This window comes from Chanos chanos, chromosome 4, assembly GCF_902362185.1.
Source record: "Chanos chanos chromosome 4, fChaCha1.1, whole genome shotgun sequence".
NCBI classification, from domain to species: domain Eukaryota; kingdom Metazoa; phylum Chordata; class Actinopteri; order Gonorynchiformes; family Chanidae; genus Chanos; species Chanos chanos.
Window position 1 is genome coordinate 53275687 of NC_044498.1, and position 20292 is coordinate 53295978.

The 20292-nt window shown below is 43.0% G+C and overlaps 1 protein-coding gene across 1 annotated transcript in view; it reads left to right on the forward strand.

Moving 5' to 3' along the window:
* Nucleotides 1-20292, forward strand: part of arfgef3 (ARFGEF family member 3) — a 46236-nt gene that overhangs the window by 4352 nt on the left and 21592 nt on the right. Inside the window, exons 4-13 of the mRNA XM_030770565.1 lie at nt 5407-5538; nt 5810-5878; nt 7501-7627; nt 8555-8666; nt 9114-9218; nt 12727-13054; nt 13710-13822; nt 17443-18394; nt 19486-19641; nt 20034-20199. Coding sequence (XP_030626425.1) covers nt 5407-5538; nt 5810-5878; nt 7501-7627; nt 8555-8666; nt 9114-9218; nt 12727-13054; nt 13710-13822; nt 17443-18394; nt 19486-19641; nt 20034-20199 — 2260 coding nt within the window. The remainder of the gene's footprint in view (nt 1-5406; nt 5539-5809; nt 5879-7500; nt 7628-8554; nt 8667-9113; nt 9219-12726; nt 13055-13709; nt 13823-17442; nt 18395-19485; nt 19642-20033; nt 20200-20292) is intronic.

The window sequence follows — 20292 nt, forward strand, 5'->3', positions numbered from 1 at the left end:
GGGCTGTTATTTGAGGACCAATCTGCTTGTGTTACATTAAAGGCTGTTATTGAAGAGAGAAACTGGCAGAGCGTGAGGCCTGTCTGGGGGGTCTCAGGTTCACTGACACAATGCTATGCTGATGTATTAACACAGGAATCTGCCCACAATCAACAGGGTGAGCTGGCCCTCTGTTACTCCTCTTCAGTTCTCCAGTGTTTGAGATGTTTAAGACATTAAGACGAGAACATTCCCATTGCTTTGCACTGGCAGATTATTTTAAATTTCAGCATCAGATCACATAGACCCTCTGTTACACACACTCTTACAAGGCTGTTCACTCTGTTACATGCACTCTTACACAGGCCCTCCACTCTGTTACATAAACACATAAATAGACTTTCCACTCTGTTACACAAACTCTTACAAGGCTGTTTACTCTGTTACTCAGATTCTTACACAGGCCTTCCACTCTGTTACATGCACTCTTACACAGGCCCTCCACTCTGTTACATAAACACATAAATAGACTTTCCACTCTGTTACACAAACTCTTACAAGGCTGTTTACTCTGTTACTCAGATTCTTACACAGGCCTTCCACTCTGTTACATAGACTCTTATGCAGGCCTTCCACTCTGTTACAGTGACTCTTACACAGGTCTTCCACTCTGTTACATAGACTCTTACACAGGCCTTCCACTCTGTTACAGTGACTCTTACACAGGCCCTCCACTCTTTTACAGTGACTCTTGCACAGGCCCTCCACTCTGTTACAGTGACTCTTACACAGGACCTCCACTCTGTTACAGTGACTCTTACACAGGCCTTCCTCTCTGTTACATAGACTCTTACACTGGCCCTCCACTCTGTTACAGTGACTCTTACACGGGCCCTCCACTCTGTTACAGTGACTCTTACACAGGCCTTCCTCTCTGTTACATAGACTCTTACACAGGCCTTCCACTCTTTTACAGTGACTCTTACACGGGCCCTCCACTCTGTTACAGTGACTCTTACACAGGCCCTCCACTCTGTTACAGTGACTCTTACACAGGCCTTCCACTCTGTTACAGTGACTCTTACACAGGCCCTCCACTCTGTTACAGTGACTCTTACACAGGCCCTCCACTCTGTTACAGTGACTCTTACACAGGCCTTCCTCTCTGTTACATAGACTCTTACACAGGCCTTCCACTCTTTTACAGTGACTCTTACACAGGCCCTCCACTCTGTTACAGTGACTCTTACACAGGCCCTCCACTCTGTTACAGTGACTCTTACACGGGCCCTCCACTCTTTTACAGTGACTCTTGAAGAAGACACTGACCAAGAAGTGAACAGAAGATTCAGAAGTTTTATAGGTTTTGAAGCAGTGGGAACAATACACTGTATAAACTGGGTCAAACCAATCAGGGGCGAACAAATGATGTCATTGAAAATAATGATGGACTGACTGCAAGGATGAGTGAAAGAATCACTGAACCAGAGAGAGAGAGAGAGAGAGAGTATAGGACAATGTTGGGGGACTGAAGAGAATATGTTTTAAGTTGGTTTAACTGGATGAAAAAAGAAGACTTGATGTCAGAATGTGTGCATGACTATGACAGATTTAATGAGACGTGAGGTGGATGAATGGAGTGAAATAAAGTCAGAAAAAGAAAGTGATGGTGGAGACAGACTGGTGGGATTGAACAGACATGGAAACTGAGCAGTAATCTGGTAAATCAACAGGGGAGCATTAGTAAAGGGGTCTGACACACATGAGAGATTTACTGAAAAACATATTGGAGTGCAGAAGTGGGTGGTTTTTAGGTTTGCAGTTCATTTGATCTGTTACTGTGGTTTGGCTTAGAGAGGACACAGCTACAGACCTCCTAAGACCCTCACAAACTGTCTAGACCCTCACATTAAGAGTCTATGTAACATAGGGCCTTTCTAAGTGTGTGTAACCGTAGGAGTGTGTGTAACTGTAAGAGTGTGTGTAACTGTAAGAGTGTGTGTAACTGTAGGAGTGTGTGTGTAACTGTAGGAGTGTGTGTGTAACTGTAGGAGTGTGTATAACTGTAGGAGTGTGTGTGTAACTGTAGGAGTGTGTGTGTAACTGTAGGAGTGTGTGTGTAACTGTAGGAGTGTGTGTAACAGTAGGAGTGTATGTAACCGTAGGAGTGTGTGTAACTGTAGGAGTGTGTGTAACTGTAGGAGTGTGTATAACTGTAGGAGTGTGTATAACTGTAGGAGTGTGTGTGTAACCATAGGAGTGTGTGTAACCGTAGGAGTGTGTGTAACTGTAGGAGTGTGTATAACTGTAGGAGTGTGTATAACTGTAGGAGTGTGTGTGTAACTGTAGGAGTGTGTGTGTAACTGTAGGAGTGTGTATAACTGTAGGAGTGTGTGTGTAACTGTAGGAGTGTGTGTGTAACTGTAGGAGTGTGTGTAACTGTAGGAGTGTGTGTAACTGTAAGAGTGTGTATAACTGTAGGAGTGTGTGTGTAACTGTAGGAGTGTGTGTGTAACTGTAGGAGTGTGTGTAACTGTAGGAGTGTGTGTAACTGTAAGAGTGTGTATAACTGTAGGAGTGTGTGTGTAACTGTAGGAGTGTGTGTGTAACTGTAGGAGTGTGTGTAACTGTAAGAGTGTGTATAACTGTAGGAGTGTGTGTGTAACTGTAGGAGTGTGTGTGTAACTGTAGGAGTGTGTGTAACTGTAGGAGTGTGTGTAACTGTAAGAGTGTGTATAACTGTAGGAGTGTGTGTGTAACTGTAGGAGTGTGTGTGTAACTGTAGGAGTGTGTATAACTGTAGGAGTGTGTGTGTAACTGTAGGAGTGTGTGTAACAGTAGGAGTGTATGTAACCGTAGGAGTGTGTGTAACTGTAGGAGTGTGTGTAACAGTAGGAGTGTATGTAACCGTAGGAGTGTGTGTAACTGTAGGAGTGTGTGTAACTGTAGGAGTGTGTATAACTGTAGGAGTGTGTATAACTGTAGGAGTGTGTGTAACTGTAGGAGTGTGTGTGTAACTGTAGGAGTGTGTGTAACTGTAGGAGTGTGTGTGTAACTGTAGGAGTGTGTGTGTAACTGTAGGAGTGTGTGTAACTGTAAGAGTGTGTATAACTGTAAGAGTGTGTATAACTGTAGGAGTGTGTGTGTAACTGTAGGAGTGTGTGTGTAACTGTAGGAGTGTGTGTGTAACTGTAGGAGTGTGTATAACTGTAGGAGTGTGTGTGTAACTGTAGGAGTGTGTGTGTAACCGTAGGAGTGTGTATAACTGTAGGAGTGTGTATAACTGTAGGAGTGTGTGTAACTGTAGGAGTGTGTGTAACTGTAGGAGTGTGTGTGTAACTGTAGGAGTGTGTATAACTGTAGGAGTGTGTGTGTAACTGTAGGAGTGTGTGTGTAACCGTAGGAGTGTGTATAACTGTAGGAGTGTGTATAACTGTAGGAGTGTGTGTAACTGTAGGAGTGTGTGTGTAACTGTAGGAGTGTGTGTGTAACCGTAGGAGTGTGTATAACTGTAGGAGTGTGTATAACTGTAGGAGTGTGTGTAACTGTAGGAGTGTGTGTAACTGTAGGAGTGTGTGTGTAACTGTAGGAGTGTGTATAACTGTAGGAGTGTGTGTGTAACTGTAGGAGTGTGTGTGTAACTGTAGGAGTGTGTGTGTAACTGTAGGAGTGTATGTAACCGTAGGAGTGTGTGTAACTGTAGGAGTGTGTATAACTGTAGGAGTGTGTGTAACTGTAGGAGTGTGTGTAACTGTAGGAGTGTGTGTGTAACTGTAGGAGTGTGTATAACTGTAGGAGTGTGTGTATAACTGTAGGAGTGTGTATAACTGTAGGAGTGTGTGTGTAACTGTAGGAGTGTGTGTGTAACTGTAGGAGTGTATGTAACCGTAGGAGTGTGTGTAACTGTAGGAGTGTGTATAACTGTAGGAGTGTGTGTAACTGTAGGAGTGTGTGTAACTGTAGGAGTGTGTGTGTAACTGTAGGAGTGTGTGTAACTGTAGGAGTGTGTGTATAACTGTAGGAGTGTGTGTGTAACTGTAGGAGTGTGTGTGTAACTGTAGGAGTGTGTGTATAACTGTAGGAGTGTGTATAACTGTAAGAGTGTGTGTAACTGTAGGAGTGTGTGTAACTGTAGGAGTGTGTATAACTGTAGGAGTGTGTGTAACTGTAGGAGTGTGTGTGTAACTGTAGGAGTGTGTATAACTGTAGGAGTGTGTGTGTAACAGTAGGAGTGTGTATAACTGTAGGAGTGTGTGTAACTGTAGGAGTGTGTGTAACTGTAGGAGTGTGTGTAACCGTAGGAGTGTGTGTAACTGTAGGAGTGTGTGTAACTGTAGGAGTGTGTATAACTGTAGGAGTGTGTGTAACTGTAGGAGTGTGTGTAACTGTAGGAGTGTGTGTATAACTGTAGGAGTGTGTGTGTAACAGTAGGAGTGTGTATAACTGTAGGAGTGTGTGTAACTGTAGGAGTGTGTGTGTAACCGTAGGAGTGTGTGTGTAACTGTAGGAGTGTGTATAACTGTAGGAGTGTGTATAACTGTAGGAGTGTGTGTAACTGTAGGAGTGTGTGTAACAGTAGGAGTGTAACCGTAGGAGTGTGTGTAACTGTAGGAGTGTGTGTGTAACTGTAGGAGTGTGTGTGTAACTGTAGGAGTGTGTGTAACTGTAGGAGTGTGTATAACTGTAAGAGTGTGTATAACTGTAGGAGTGTGTGTGTAACTGTAGGAGTGTGTGTATAACTGTAGGAGTGTGTGTGTAACTGTAGGAGTGTGTGTATAACTGTAGGAGTGTGTGTGTAACTGTAGGAGTGTGTGTGTAACTGTAGGAGTGTGTATAACTGTAGGAGTGTGTATAACTGTAGGAGTGTGTGTATAACTGTAAGAGTGTGTATAACTGTAGGAGTGTGTGTGTAACTGTAGGAGTGTGTGTGTAACTGTAAGAGTGTGTGTAACTGTAGGAGTGTGTGTAACTGTAGGAGTGTGTGTAACTGTAGGAGTGTGTGTATAACTGTAAGAGTGTGTATAACTGTAAGAGTGTGTATAACTGTAGGAGTGTGTGTAACTGTAGGAGTGTGTGTAACTGTAAGAGTGTGTATACTGTAACTGTACAGACTCAGGTGAATTATGAATCAGTGGGTTGACACATGGCAGAGAAAATTTCCCTCTTCTCCTAATTTGTGAAGATGATTTAGGATTTTCTAAATTGAATCCAAATAGTCACTGGAACAAACGAACCTCATTCTGTTGTGGGCCTGATTGCTTTTGTGTCCCTCTGTTTCTCTGACCTAATGTGTTGTATGCAAAGGCTTTGAGGACACGTTTAGAAACAGGCTCTGTTCTTACATATGGGACCGAAGGCCTGAGAAATAATAAATATTCACACAGACACACCACTGACCCATAGCCACATCCTTTGTTCTCTCCACAGAAAATGCTGTGTGAGGATTGCTTTGTTTCTATGGAAACAGAAGAGCCAGAAGTGCAGCTGCTGAGTCAGATGCTGATGGCATTACGGGTGACACCTGCCCTCCACGAGGACCTGCAGGTGGAGGTCATGAAGGTCAGCGTGCTTGTTTATGAAAGAGAGAGAGGAAGAAGGGGGGTGGGGTGGGGGATCATCATTAATAGGTATGTTTAATAGAACAGACAAATTATTTAATAACTACAGTATAAGATTTAGTCTTGGGTTTTCGTTGGATTTTTGGTGGGTTTTTCTCTGGTTGCTTTATGGAGGAGAAAGGACTTCACCAGTGAGTACACTGTCAGCGCAGTGCCAGCGTGAAGACTTTCATCAGCATGAATTTAAATCAGTTTCATTTTGTATGTCGCAGGTTTTGCTGTGCATCACCTACTCTTCCACCTTCAGGATCAATGGCGAGAATATTCTGCGAATTGCTGAGGTAATTGCATCATTTTTACGGTTCGTTTCCACGGCTGCGAACTTCGCATCGCTCTCATTGAGGCTGTATGGGTGCAAAATCCGCACTGATGTCGCCAAGGTGCGATTTCGCAGAAGTATGCGAGATTGAGAAATGGCGAATTTCAACTTTATGCAAATTAGAACCACGGCGAGAACCAATCAGTTCAGCATGTGATGTGTTTGGTACATGACGTTGTCTAGAGAGGCGGGAGTAACAAAAAAAGTCTGACCAAGATGGCGGAGGCTAAAGGCTACATGTAGCATGAAAACTTGTATGATTAAAAGATGCCTGTTCAGTTAACATACAAGACACAAGACCTAATGCTACAGAAAACAGTCCTAGCAAGAAGACCGGGGCAAGGTGAGAAATCTGAGTGGCTGCTGCGTTGAGCTCCATGTCTGCAGCAGGCTCCTGTGCCATGTATCAGATATTATCACCTCATAAAAACACTTTATGACGGAGGGATGCACAGATCCATCTCCAGGCCCCCGATAATGGCAGACACAGACACAGGTCTTAATTCCTCCGTTGGGCTGGAGCTGTCTCTGGAGCCTTATTAATCTAGGCCCTAACACAGCCCCAGGCCTCTGGCTTCAACAGCTGATCTTGAATGGAGGTGTGGCTGGAACAGATGTGGGTAAAGATTAGGTCTATGAACGCTGGATGAGCATGTGTAGTGATTAGTGATGTATAGTGATTAGTGATGTGTAGTGATTAGTGATGTATAGTTATTACTGATGTATAGTGATTAGTGATGTGTAGTGATTAGTGATGTATAGTGATTAGTGATGTATAGTGATAAGTGATGTATAGTGATTAGTGATGTATAGTGATTAGTGATGTATAGTGATAAGTGATGTATAGTGATTAGTGATGTATAGTGATAAGTGATGTATAGTGATTAGTGATGTATAATGATTAGTGATGTGTAGTGATTAGTGATGTGTAGTGATTAGTGATGTATAGTGATCAGTGATGTGTCGTGATTTCTGATGTATAGTGATTAGTGATGTACAGTGATTAGTGATGTGTAGTGATTAGTGATGTATAGTGATCAGTGATGTGTCGTGATTTCTGATGTATAGTGATTAGTGATGTGTAGTGATTAGTGATGTATAGTGATCAGTGATGTGTAGTGATTAGTGATGTATAGTGACTATTGATGTGTAGTGATTAGTGATGTATAGTGATTAGTGATGTGTAGTGATTAGTGATGTATAGTGATTAGTGATGTATAGTGATCAGTGATGTGTCGTGATTTCTGATGTATAGTGATTACTGATGTGTAGTGATTAGTGATGTATAGTGATTAGTGATGTATAGTGACTACTGATGTGTAGTGATTACTGATGTATAGTGATTAGTGATGTATAATGATTAGTGATGTGTAGTGATTAGTGATGTGTCGTGATTACTGATGTATAGTGATTAGTGCTGTGTAGTGATCAGTGATGTGTCGTGATTAGTGATGTATAGTGATTAGTGATGTATAGTGATTAGTGATGTGTCGTGATTAGTGATGTATAGTGATTAGTGATGTGTAGTGATTAGTGATGTATAGTGATTACTGATGTGTAGTGATGGTGTGTTGTCGTCTCTAGCTGTGCATTCAGACGTATGTGTCCAGCTGTCACCAGCGCAGCACAAACACGGCTGTGAGGGCCACACTGAGCCAGATACTGGGTGACCTTACTCTCCAACTGCACCACAGACAGGAAAACCCGGTCAGTCAGCTTCAGCTCCCCGACAACAGCACACACACAATCAGTTTACACACACACACACACACACACACACACACACACTCTCTCTCTCTCTCTCTCTCTCTCTCTCTCTCTCTCATCACACTCTCACACACACACACAGTTTACACACACACTCATATATACACACAATCAGGTTACACACACACACACACACTCAGTTTACACACACACACACACTGTTACCTGCACACTTTCTCTCAATCTCATTCTCTCTCTCTCACACACACGCGCACACACACACACACACACACACAAACACACACACACACACACACACACTGTGTTACATGCATACTTTCTATTCCACTCTAACTCTCTCTCTCTCTCTCTCTCTCTCTCTCTCACACACACACACACACACACACTCTGTCTCTCTCTCTCTCTCTCTCTCTCACACACACACACACAGACACACACACACACACTCTGTGTGACATGCACACTTTCTCTCAATCTCACTCTCTCTCTTTCTCTCTCTCTCTCTCTCTCTCTCTCTCTCTCTCTCTCTCACACACACACACGCACACGTACATAGACACACAGACATAAACAAACACATGTAACGAAGATGTGTAGTTTGAGAGTCAGACAGGTCCTGGTTGATTCTCTGCTGTCTTTTCTCAGGGAGTTGATGGAGAAAACAGTTCCATGCTTGGATCACAGCACAAAGGTACTTACAGTCCCTCTCCCCACCAGCCGACACATTCACACGAATGACCGTTAACATCGATAAACATAACCTGAAAAATGCTTCAAGCCTCAGTTCAACAAACACAACCTGAAAAAGACTTCAAACCTCAAATCACCTACTGTCTCCAGTTCATGAGCTGTTTCAAAAACTGGAGACCAGTGTGTTTTCTCTCTATTTCTCTGTCTGGTGGCTGGTGAGATGGTGATGTCTGCTCTGTGTTTGTAGATATCTCTCCGTCTGCTGAGGCCCTGTCTGATGAGGTCATCGCTGTGCTGACTGTTTTCTGCAATAAACTGGAAGCTGCAAATAAGTATGAATCCTGCTGACCCTGTGTCTGTCTAACCTCACTTAACTCAAAGCCTCATTAAAAAGCAGTCTGCCAGATGTCCATGTAACATCCATGCCTGAAGTCAAAATGGTTCCCACACTTACTTTTCCTTAACTTTTAAGGACTTTTTATCCCACAAGTCAAGTCAAATTTGATAAACAAATGAGGTAAATTTAGGTAAATTTATTTGATTCTGGAAATGTAGAGACAACTGATCTACTAATGGATGTCCACCTGTCTCCAAACAGACAGGGTTTGTATTGCATGCTTTTGTCCTATGGTCAGTATTTACATATTGTTTGACGTGTGTGACCTTGGCTGTCTTACTTCACACTGAAGTGTTTAACCGTATGTGCATGTGTTGGTGTGTGCGTGTGTTGGTGTGTGTGTGCGCATGTGCGTGTGCGTGCGCGTGTTTTGGTTTGACAGTGAGAATCAGCTGCTCCAGTTGCTTTACCTGGAGTGTATCCTGTCTATGCTGAGCAGCTGTCCTCCAGCCATGCACCTGCACACTGGCTTCACAGACCTGATCTGGTGAGTTCCCAAGGGTTCACTGCCTTTACTTTTAACACACCCACTGCCTATACCCTTAACTCACCCACTCTCTCTAACATCAACACACCCACTCTCTCTAACCTTAACACACCTACTCTCTCCAACCTTAACACTCTCACTCTCTCCAACCTCAACACACCCACTCTCTCTAACCTTAACACACCCACTCTCGCTAACCTTAACACACCTGCTCTCTCTAACCTCAACACACTCACTCTCTCTAACCTTAACACACCCGCTCTCTCTAACCTTAACACACCTACTCTCTCCAACCTTAACACACCCACTCTCTCTTACCTTAACACACTCACTCTCTCTAACCTTAACACACTCACTCTCTCCAACCTTAACACTCTCACTCTCTCCAACCTCAACACACCCACTCTCTCTAACCTTAACACACCTGCTCTCTCTAACCTTAACACACCTACTCTCTCCAACCTTAACACACCTACTCTCTCCAACCTTAACACACCCACTCTCTCTAACCTTAACACACCCACTCTCTCTAAACTTAACACTCTCACTCTCGCCAACCTTAATACACCCACTCTCTCTAACCTTAACACTCTCACTCTCTCTAACCTTAACACACCCGCTCTCTCTAACCTTAACACACCTACTCTCTCCAACCGTAACACACCCACTCTCTCTAACCTTAACACTCCCACTCTCTCTAAACTTAACACTCTCACTCTCTCCAACCTTAACACTCTCACTCTCGCCAACCTTAACACACCCACTCTCTCTAACCTTAACACACTCGCTCTCTCTAACCTTAACACACCCACTCTCGCTAACCTTAACACACCCGCTCTCTCTAACCTTAACACACCTACTCTCTCCAACCTTAACACACCCACTCTCTCCAACCTTAACACTCTCACTCTCTCCAACCTCAACACACCCACTCTCTCTAACCTTAACACACCCGCTCTCTCTAACCTTAACACACCTACTCTCTCCAACCTTAACACACCCACTCTCGCTAACCTTAACACACTCGCTCTCTCTAACCTTAACACACTCACTCTCTCCAACCTTAACACTCTCACTCTCTCCAACCTCAACACACCCACTCTCTCTAACCTTAACGCACCCACTCTCTCCAACCTTAACACTCTCACTCTCTCCAACCTCAACACACCCACTCTCTCTAACCTTAACACACCCACTCTCGCTAACCTTAACACACCCGCTCTCTCTAACCTTAACACACCCACTCTCTCTAACCTTAACACACCTACTCTCTCCAACCTTAACACACCCACTCTCTCTAACCTTAACACACCCACTCTCTCTAAACTTAACACTCTCACTCTCTCCAACCTTAACACTCTCACTCTCGCCAACCTTAACACACCCACTCTCTCTAACCTTAACACACTCACTCTCTCCAACCTTAACACACCCACTCTCTCTAAACTTAACACTCTCACTCTCTCTAACCTTAACACTCTCACTCTCGCTAACCTTAACACACCAACTATCTCCAACCTTAACACACCCGCTTTCTCCAACCTTAACACTCTCACTCTCTCCAACCTTAACACTCTCACTCTCTCTAACCTTAACACACCTACTCTCCCTAACCTCAACACACCCACTCTCTCTCCAACCTTAACACACCCACTCTCTCTAACCTTCACACTCTCACTCTCGCTAACCTTAACACACCAACTATTTCCAACATTAACACACCCACTCTGTGTTTCACAGTTTGTAGAGTGTTTTTGTGTCTTAATTTCCTGGTTTGTTTTCCACAACTCTTAAGAAACGATTATAATTATTAAAAACTAATTATGATTTGTCCACTCATTGATCTGAGTCTAATTAGTCAAACAAATCAAAATCATGGCACTGTGGCCATTCAGTCTTTTTTTAATGTTTGTTTCTCCTTTTGTAAAGGGGGCTAATATTATAGCAAAACATGGATTTAAAAATATATTTACAGTATTAGAATGAAATGATCTCTGCCATACTGCCACGTCGGTTACACTCACTGCTAGGGATGTAACGAAAACTCATGGTCCGAAAATTCCGCGATAAAAAGTTCACGATACGGTATTTATCACCATATTAAAGAAAAATTATGACTTGAAAAAATGTCCTTTATTAAATAATAAATCAGAATTTTTTATATAAAATTTATTTTTCCTTTTAATTTAAAGTGCTTCTGCTCCTTCTTTAATAAAATAAAAGTATCCAGCCATGACCTGAGCACGTGCAAAAAACTGGCATGAATTGTCTTTGGCAATGAATGATAGAACTACATATGTATAACTGCAGAACAAAAACAATGCAGCAGTCAGCAGCAGTCCTTTTTTATAAAATAAAGTATTAATAATAAATTAAATTAATATATTATTGCAGAATATATTCATGAGTTGTAGTTGACCAACCTGAATTTGGTTAGCCTGCTCATTGTGTCTGGAGTCTGTCAGACGTCAAAGGGGCAAAGTCACAGACAGGACGGCTTAGTTTTCAGTCGCACAGACACAAACTGTCAGTCACATTGAAACGCACCAGACATGTAACAGGAAGCTTGCAATGGTCAGTTTTACTCTAATATAAACTTTATAACTGCCAACGATGACCTGTAATGGCCAGCCAGCAAATCGGGGCTACCGTGATCCACTATACATTCTGATTGTCAACTAATGCAGACAGTGATTTGACTTAGGCGAACATGACACCTGGTAAATCCGTCAGCAACAGAATGTTTACAAACAACAGCAATTCCGTACCACTTAACGGCAAAAACACAAAAAGGTCTATCCATTTCCACGCGAATGACTGTACTAATCTGGCTATCTTAGTGAGATACCTAGCTAACTTTCTTAGGTGGCTAAACAACATTTCCGGGACCGAAACAAGCAGGGTAACGTTAGCAATTTCCCTATATACACCCAGCATTTGTGCAGTGTGCACTGAGAGCACTTGGTTCTTAGAGTTGCCCACCATTACATCCAGACACCATGATGTGATACTTCATAATGACAAAAGAAACATAGCTGTAAAATTAAATGCTAAACGTGCGCGGCTAACATCGCTTCTTTTCCTATTACACTTGTGTCTCCCCTTTATGCTGTGTGTTACTTTTTTTTTTTAAATTATCGTCTTGTCTGGCTGAAGTGTCTTAATCAGTACGCTACAATTTTCGAGAGAAAGGAGAGAAAGTGGAACACAGATATACTAGCGAAATAACCATATAATATCCTGGCAGGTTTTGTCACAGTCCCACGATGGTATCGAGACATTTTTTATTGCGATATTGTGAGATTATATATATCGTTACACCCCTACTATCTCATTTTCATACTGACAAAGCAAAGAAAAGAAGACATAACAGTAACAGGACTGAGGGGGTGCGTTCAGGAGATGAAGTGTGAGTGGAATATCGAGTCCTAATCATAATCACTGATTGGTGATTTGTGGCGAATGAAATGGGAGCTTAAATACTTTGTGTATGTTTCCTACCCTGCAGGAAGAAGTTGTGTCCAACACTGGTGGTGATTATGGGAAATCCCATGAACGATAAGACTATTAGCTCCACCCACGGAGGGGCGGTCCAGGAGCCGGACAGCGCTTTAGTCTCAGGGGTATTGGATCAGGGCAGAGGCTCCGGCTGCTCCTCCAGCGCTCCGGCCATGATCGGACCGGTTATCCGCACCATCTGCTATGTGGCAGCTGATCTGGTGCGTCTGGTGGGTTGCATGGAGTCCATGAAGCCTGTCCTGCAGTCTCTATACCATCGCATTCTGCTCTACCCACCTCCACAACACAGGGTGGAGGCCATCAAAATCATGAAGGAGGTACTTATGACCGACTTTCACTTCTGTTTCCTGTCTCATTGTGACTGTGGTCTGTGTAGTTGTGTCTTCACTGGTTCAATGTGAATCACAAATGATCGTACGTCCAGGGATAGTTCTCATTTTGCGTGGTTTCCCAAATAGACTGAAATCAGCCCAAATATACACAGACATTCAGCTGTCAGTGAGCAAAGATCAGCCCAAATATACAGACACTCAACTGTCAGTGAGCAAAGATCAGCCCAAATATACAGACACTCAACTGTCAGTGAGCAAAGATCAGCCCAAATATATAGACACTCAACTGTCAGTGAGCAAAGATCAGCCCAAATATACACAGACACTCAACTGTCAGTGAGCAAAGATCAGCCCAAATATACACAGACACTCAACTGTCACTGAGCACTGATGAGCAGTAGCAGGAAACATCAGCCAACCTCTCAGATTTCGGTCAGACGCGAAGCATGATTGGCAAAGTTTTCTCTGCTAGACTTTAAACTGAGTTTCAAATGTAGGATTTGTGAGAGTTCTTGACTGTAACAGAGGGGAACTGAGGACTCGAGCCTGAACAGTATATTTACAGCTGTTAAGTATCCTTAGGTTTATTTAACAGTCCAGTTTTGCTTTGACCTGATAGTGCTTTCGTCCCCTTGCTCAGATCTTGGGAAGCCCCCAGCGCCTCTTTGACCTGGCTGGTCCATGTTCTGTTGAGCCAGAGTCCAGGAAGAGATCTTTCTCCAAGAGGAAGTCTCATCTGGACCTCCTCAAACTGTGAGTCTCTGCAACATGTTTCAATAATCACACAAACCAAGATAGTCTTGATTGCTGGCATTGTTATTTTTACCAGCATATATTCTCATAATAGTGCATGTTAGATATTGCTGATTGACCTGATAAGTGGTGACATCAAATGAAATATTGAAGAGCTTTTATTTCTTGACGTGATGGTTTGAAGGTTTTAAATCTGCTCTCTGAGATGGCTGGACAACAGGTCTACTGGGTTTGAAATGCAAAAATATTCTCTGCATGTATTTGCTCTTTAACTCATATGTATTTTGTGCCTAATTCTGGTCAAGTGCATTATAGGGTAACCGTGTCTGGGATTGTCTAAACCCTTCACTTTAATCTGATGTCTGCCCACATCACATCAGCCTCCGTCCCCCAGTGGCTGTGATCAGCTTACAGTTCCACCAGTGTGATATTCCAAAGCTAGAATTCACAATCCTGAAATCTTAAAGGCTCTTGATTTAGACTCTGAAATAGAGATTCTCCACCTGCTGTGAGGTTTTGATGGTATAATTTAGCCAAAAGCACATAAGAGCTGAACATCCTGATTGTGTCTCAAATGCAGAAGCTGATTTGTAATAGCCATCGCTCTGTCATCCCTCATACAGTCTTTAAAAGTCCTCACTGTTCCACAAGTAACCCTGCTCCAAGTTAACTCTTTACAAGACACGTTTATTATAGTTCATATATATATATTTTATGTATATTATACTTATTATAGTTTAAAAAATGATGTGTAGCCGGCCTAAATCTCTCTCCTTCAAGTGAATCTTCCATAGTCTCTGGACAACGATAATATTAGAATCAAGACCTAAAAACAGTTCATTTAATTTACACTCGTCTTCCGTGCACGACACAAGCATTGTCCTTACAGAACCCATACAATCTGTCCTACTGCTGTGGTCTGAAGGAAGCAGCCAGAACGAGTCACTGGTCTTTGCCTCAGACAGCCTGCTGGGTCTGGTCTTTGACTCAGACAGCCTGCTGGGTCTGGTCTTTGACTCAGACAGCCTGCTGGGTCAGGTCTTTGACTCAGACAGCCTGCTGGGTCAGGTCTTTGACTCAGACAGCCTGCTGGGTCTGGTCTTTGACTCAGACAGCCTGCTGGGTCAGGTCTTTGACTCAGACAGCCTGCTGGGTCAGGTCTTTGACTCAGACAGCCTGCTGGGTCGGGTCTTTGACTCAGACAGCCTGCTGGGTCTGGTCTTTGCCTCAGACAGCCTGCTGGGTCAGGTCTTTGACTCAGACAGCCTGCTGAGTCTGGTCTTTGACTCAGACAGCCTGCTGGGTCAGGTCTTTGACTCAGACAGCCTGCTGGGTCAGGTCTTTGACTCAGACAGCCTGCTGGGTCGGGTCTTTGACTCAGACAGCCTGCTGGGTCTGGTCTTTGACTCAGACAGCCTGCTGGGTCAGGTCTTTGACTCAGACAGCCTGCTGGGTCTGGTCTTTGACTCAGACAGCCTGCTGGGTCAGGTCTTTGACTCAGACAGCCTGCTGGGTCTGGTCTGAAGGTCTTTAAATGATGAAGGACGGGTCTTATTGCGAGCATGTTTTATTGTGCGCTTCCTCTGAGTCAGTGAAAAGCACGTCTAGTCAGAGATATGCAGATGATGCAGGAGATCACCTATGGGAGATGATGATGCCAATGTGGCCAGAAATATTTCCATAACCAGTATATTTTGCGTTTGTAATTACATAGCAGAGAAAATAATCCTCCACTAAATCCAGCCGTGATGGGTGATGGGGTGTTAATTTATTGTGAAGGTCTTTGTGCTTTGAGCTCATTGCTGTAGATCATGTTCACCCTGATTATTTGCAGTGAAGAGGAGCGATAAAACATTGATTTAACTCCTGTGTGTCTGTTTAGTAAATGTTTTAGAGGAGCCTGTACGTTGTGTTGTCTGAAAGGGCTGATGGTTGAGTTGTGTCTGATTACTGGTGAATGGATTGTGATTTGATTACTGGTGTTTGTGTCTTATTGATTTGATTATTGGTGGTTATATCTTATTGATTTGATCATTGGTGGTTGTGTCTTATTGATTTGATTATTGGTGTTTGTATCTTATTGATTTGATCATTGGTGGTTATATCTTATTGATTTGATCATTGGTGGTTATATCTTATTGATTTGATCATTGGTGGTTGTGTCTTATTGATTTGATTATTGGTGGTTATATCTTATTGATTTGATTATTGGTGGTTGTGTCTTATTGATTTGATTATTGGTGGTTATATCTTATTGATTTGATCATTGGTGGTTATATCTTATTGATTTGATCATTGGTGGTTGCGTCTTATTGATTTGATCATTGGTGGTTGTGTCTTATTGATTTGATTATTGGTGTTTGTGTCTTATTGATTTGATTATTGGTGGTTGTGTCTTATTGATTTGATTATTGGTGGTTGTGTCTTATTGATTTGATAATTGGTGGTTGTGTCTTATTGATTTGATTATTGGTGTTTGTGTCTTATTGATTTGATTATTTGTGGTTGTATCTTATTGATTTGATTATTGGTGTTTGTGTCTTATTGATTTGATTATTGGTGTTTGTGTCTTATTGATTTGATTATTGGTGGTTGTGTCTTATTGATTTGATTATTGGTGTTTGTGTCTTATTGATTTGATTATTGGTGGTTGTGTCTTATTGATTTGATTATTGGTGGTTGTATCTTATTGATTTGATTATTGGTGTTTGTGTCTTATTGATTTGATTATTGGTGGTTGTGTCTTATTGATTTGATTATTGGTGGTTGTTTCTTATTGATTTGATTATTGGTGTTTGTGTCTTATTGATTTGATTATTGGTGGTTGTGTCTTATTGATTTGATCATTGGTGGTTGTGTCTTATTGATTTGATTATTGGTGTTTGTGTCTTATTGATTTGATTATTGGTGGTTGTGTCTTATTGATTTGATTATTGGTGGTTGTGTCTTATTGATTTGATTATTGGTGGTTGTGTCTTATTGATTTGATTATTTGTGGTTGTATCTTATTGATTTGATTATTGGTGTTTGTGTCTTATTGATTTGATTATTGGTGTTTGTGTCTTATTGATTTGATTATTGGTGGTTGTGTCTTATTGATTTGATTATTGGTGTTTGTGTCTTATTGATTTGATTATTGGTGGTTGTGTCTTATTGATTTGATTATTGGTGGTTGTATCTTATTGATTTGATTATTGGTGTTTGTGTCTTATTGATTTGATTATTGGTGTTTGTGTCTTATTGATTTGATTATTGGTGGTTGTGTCTTATTGATTTGATTATTGGTGGTTGTGTCTTATTGATTTGATTATTGGTGGTTGTGTCTTATTGATTTGATTATTGGTGGTTGCATCTTATTGATTTGATTATTGGTGGTTGCGTCTTATTGATTTGATTATTGGTGGTTGTGTCTTATTGATTTGATTATTGGTGTTTGTGTCTTATTGATTTGATTATTGGTGGTTGTATCTTATTGATTTGATTATTGGTGGTTGTGTCTTATTGATTTGATAATTGGTGGTTGTGTCTTATTGATTTGATTATTGGTGGTTGTGTCTTATTGATTTGATTATTGGTGGTTGTATCTTATTGATTTGATTATTGGTGTTTGTGTCTTACAGGGTCATGGATGGCGTGACGGAGGCCTGTGTGAAGGGAGGAATCGAGGCTTGCTATTCCTCTGTCTCCTGTGCGTGTGCCTTATTAGGGTCTCTGGATGAACTGAGCCAGGGCCGTGGCCTGCAGCCGGACCAGGCCAGAATGTTGCTGCGGCGATTGGATGAGCTCAAGGAAGGAGCGGAGATTACCCGGGAGTCAGTAGAACTTAACGAGGCAGATTTCCGTTGGCAACGGCGTGTGCTGTCAGCCGAAAGCGCGGCGTGGGAGCCAGGCATTAGCGACCGCAGTCCTGACATTAGCATCAGTGTGACGACAGACACGGGGCAAACCACACTGGAGGGGGAGGTGGGACAGACCACTCCGGAGGAGTGCGGGGAGGAACCTCGCTTGCCGTCTCCCTCGTCTTGTGGTACAGGGGCGCCTCCGGACCCCCCGCCCTGTGTGAGGGAAACTGGACCAGAAGCTTCTGCGGGGGTCCCCCCGGATGTCGTCCAGCGTAGCCACGCCCTGGCCTACCCAGACATCACCAACTTCCTGTCGGTGGAGTCTCGAGCCCGTTCGCACGGCTCACGCTACAGTGAAAGTAACTTCAGCGTGGACGAGCAGGAGCTGTCCCGCACAGAGTTCGACTCCTGCGACCAGTACTCCATGGCTGCCGAGAAAGACTCCGGCCGCTCGGACGTGTCCGACGTCGGCTCTGACAACTGCTCGTTGGCCGACGAGGATCAGACGCCCAGGGAGTGCATGGGGCACAGGTCTCTGCGCACTGCCGCACTGTCTCTCAAACTGCTGAGGAATCAGGAGGCAGACCAGCAGAGCGCACGGTTCTTTGTCCAGTCTCTGGCCAGTCTGGTCCCACGCCTGCTGGGAATGGCCAGCCCCACAGAGGTGGACGTCTGCCTTCAGAACTTCTCATCCTCATTCTGCTCCGGCATGCAAGGTGAGTTAGTGCATGTTTAAAAGCAGGTGAGTTAGTGCATGTTTAAAAGCAGGTGAGTTAGTGCATGTTTAAAAGCAGGTGAGTTAGTGCATGTTTAAAAGCAGGTGAGTCAGTGCATGTTTAAAAGCAGGTGAGTTAGTGCATGTTTAAAAGCAGGTGAGTTAGTGCATGTTTAAAAGCAGGTGGGTTAGTGCATGTTTGAAAGCAGGTGAGTTAGTGCATGTTTAAAAGCAGGTGAGTTAGTGCACGTTTAAAAGCAGGTGGGTTAGTGCGTGTTTGAAAGCAGGTGAGTTAGTGCATGTTTGAGAGCAGGTGAGTAAGTGCATTTTTAAAAGCAGGTGGGTTAGTGCATGTTTAAAAGCAGGTGAGTTAGTGCATGTTTGAAAGCAGGTGAGTTAGTACATGTTTAAAAGCAGGTGAGTTAGTGCATTTTTAAAAGCAGGTGAGTTAGTGCATTTTTAAAAGCAGGTGAGTTAGTGCATGTTTAAAAGCAGGTGAGTTAGTGCATTTTTAAAAGCAGGTGAGTTAGTGCATTTTTAAAAGCAGGTGAGTTAGTGCATGTTTAAAAGCAGGTGAGTTAGTGCATGTTTAAAAGCAGGTGGGTTAGTGCATGTTTGAAAGCAGGTGAGTTAGTGCATTTTTAAAAGCAGGTGAGTAAGTGCATTTTTAAAAGCAGGTGGGTTAGTGCATGTTTGAAAGCAGGTGAGTTAGTGCATGTTTAAAAGCAGGTGAGTTAGTGCATGTTTAAAAGCAGGTGAGTTAGTGCATGTTTGAAAGCAGGTGGGTTAGTGCATGTTTAAAAGCAGGTGGGTCAGTGCATGTTTAAAAGCAGGTGGGTCAGTGCATGTTTAAAAGCAGGTGGGTTAGTGCATGTTTAAAAGCAGGTGGGTTAGTGCATGTTTAAAAGCAGGTGGGTCAGTGCATGTTTAAAAGCAGGTGGGTTAGTGCATGTTTAAAAGCAGGTGGGTTAGTGCATGTTTGAAAGCAGGTGGGTTACTTTGATTGCTTCATAAAGCCAGTGCAAACATTTCAACCTGCAGTTGTTAATGTGCCCAGTGTTAAATGCTGTGATGAATGTCATTTTGGTCGAGCAGGGGGTGTCCAGTCACCCGGGGTGGAGGGCAGTGAGAATCTCAGCTGTCAGGCGCTGATGAATGCAGACGGTCTCTATCTGGTCTCATATTACGCCCTTCTCCTCAACCTTAAACTGTGCTGCTGGGACTTCTACCACAGAAAACCCATGCCTCCAGTCATCAGTCTGGTATGGCCAACACACACAAAAACATGCACGCAGGCATGCACAAACATAAAAATACACACACACACACACACACAAAAACACACACGCACACACACACTCACAAAAAGAAAAACACACATGCACACACACATACACAATGCCTTGTCATGCAGTGTGTTTGCAGTGAAACAGCGCATCGTGGGAGAGTGTGTTCACACATGTCCAATGGATTTTTCACAACTATTTACATTCAGGTGTAAAAGGCTTTTAGTAGTCAGGATTTGTTTTTATCTGAGATAAATACATATGAAAACAGACACACAGTAGACCTGTGTGTCTGTTTGTATTAAAAATGGGGTTGACCTGATTTGACCATGTTTGTGTGACCGTTGGTGTTCGGTGTGTTTCTGCAGAAGGAGTTTGTTCGTCAGATTCAGAGCAGCGGTGTACTGGTGGTTCTGTCCCAGGCCTGGATAGAGGAACTGTACAATCAGGTACTGGAGAGGAACCTGCTAGGAGAGGCCGGGTACTGGGGTTCCCCTGATGACCACTCTCTGCCCCTTATCACCATGCTCACAGGTACAGCTCAGCTCTGATATCTTTCAGCCATCGCTGGCTTTACGTTGGTCTGTGTGTGGGATGTTTGAAAAGAGAGATCAGGTTCTCACTCTG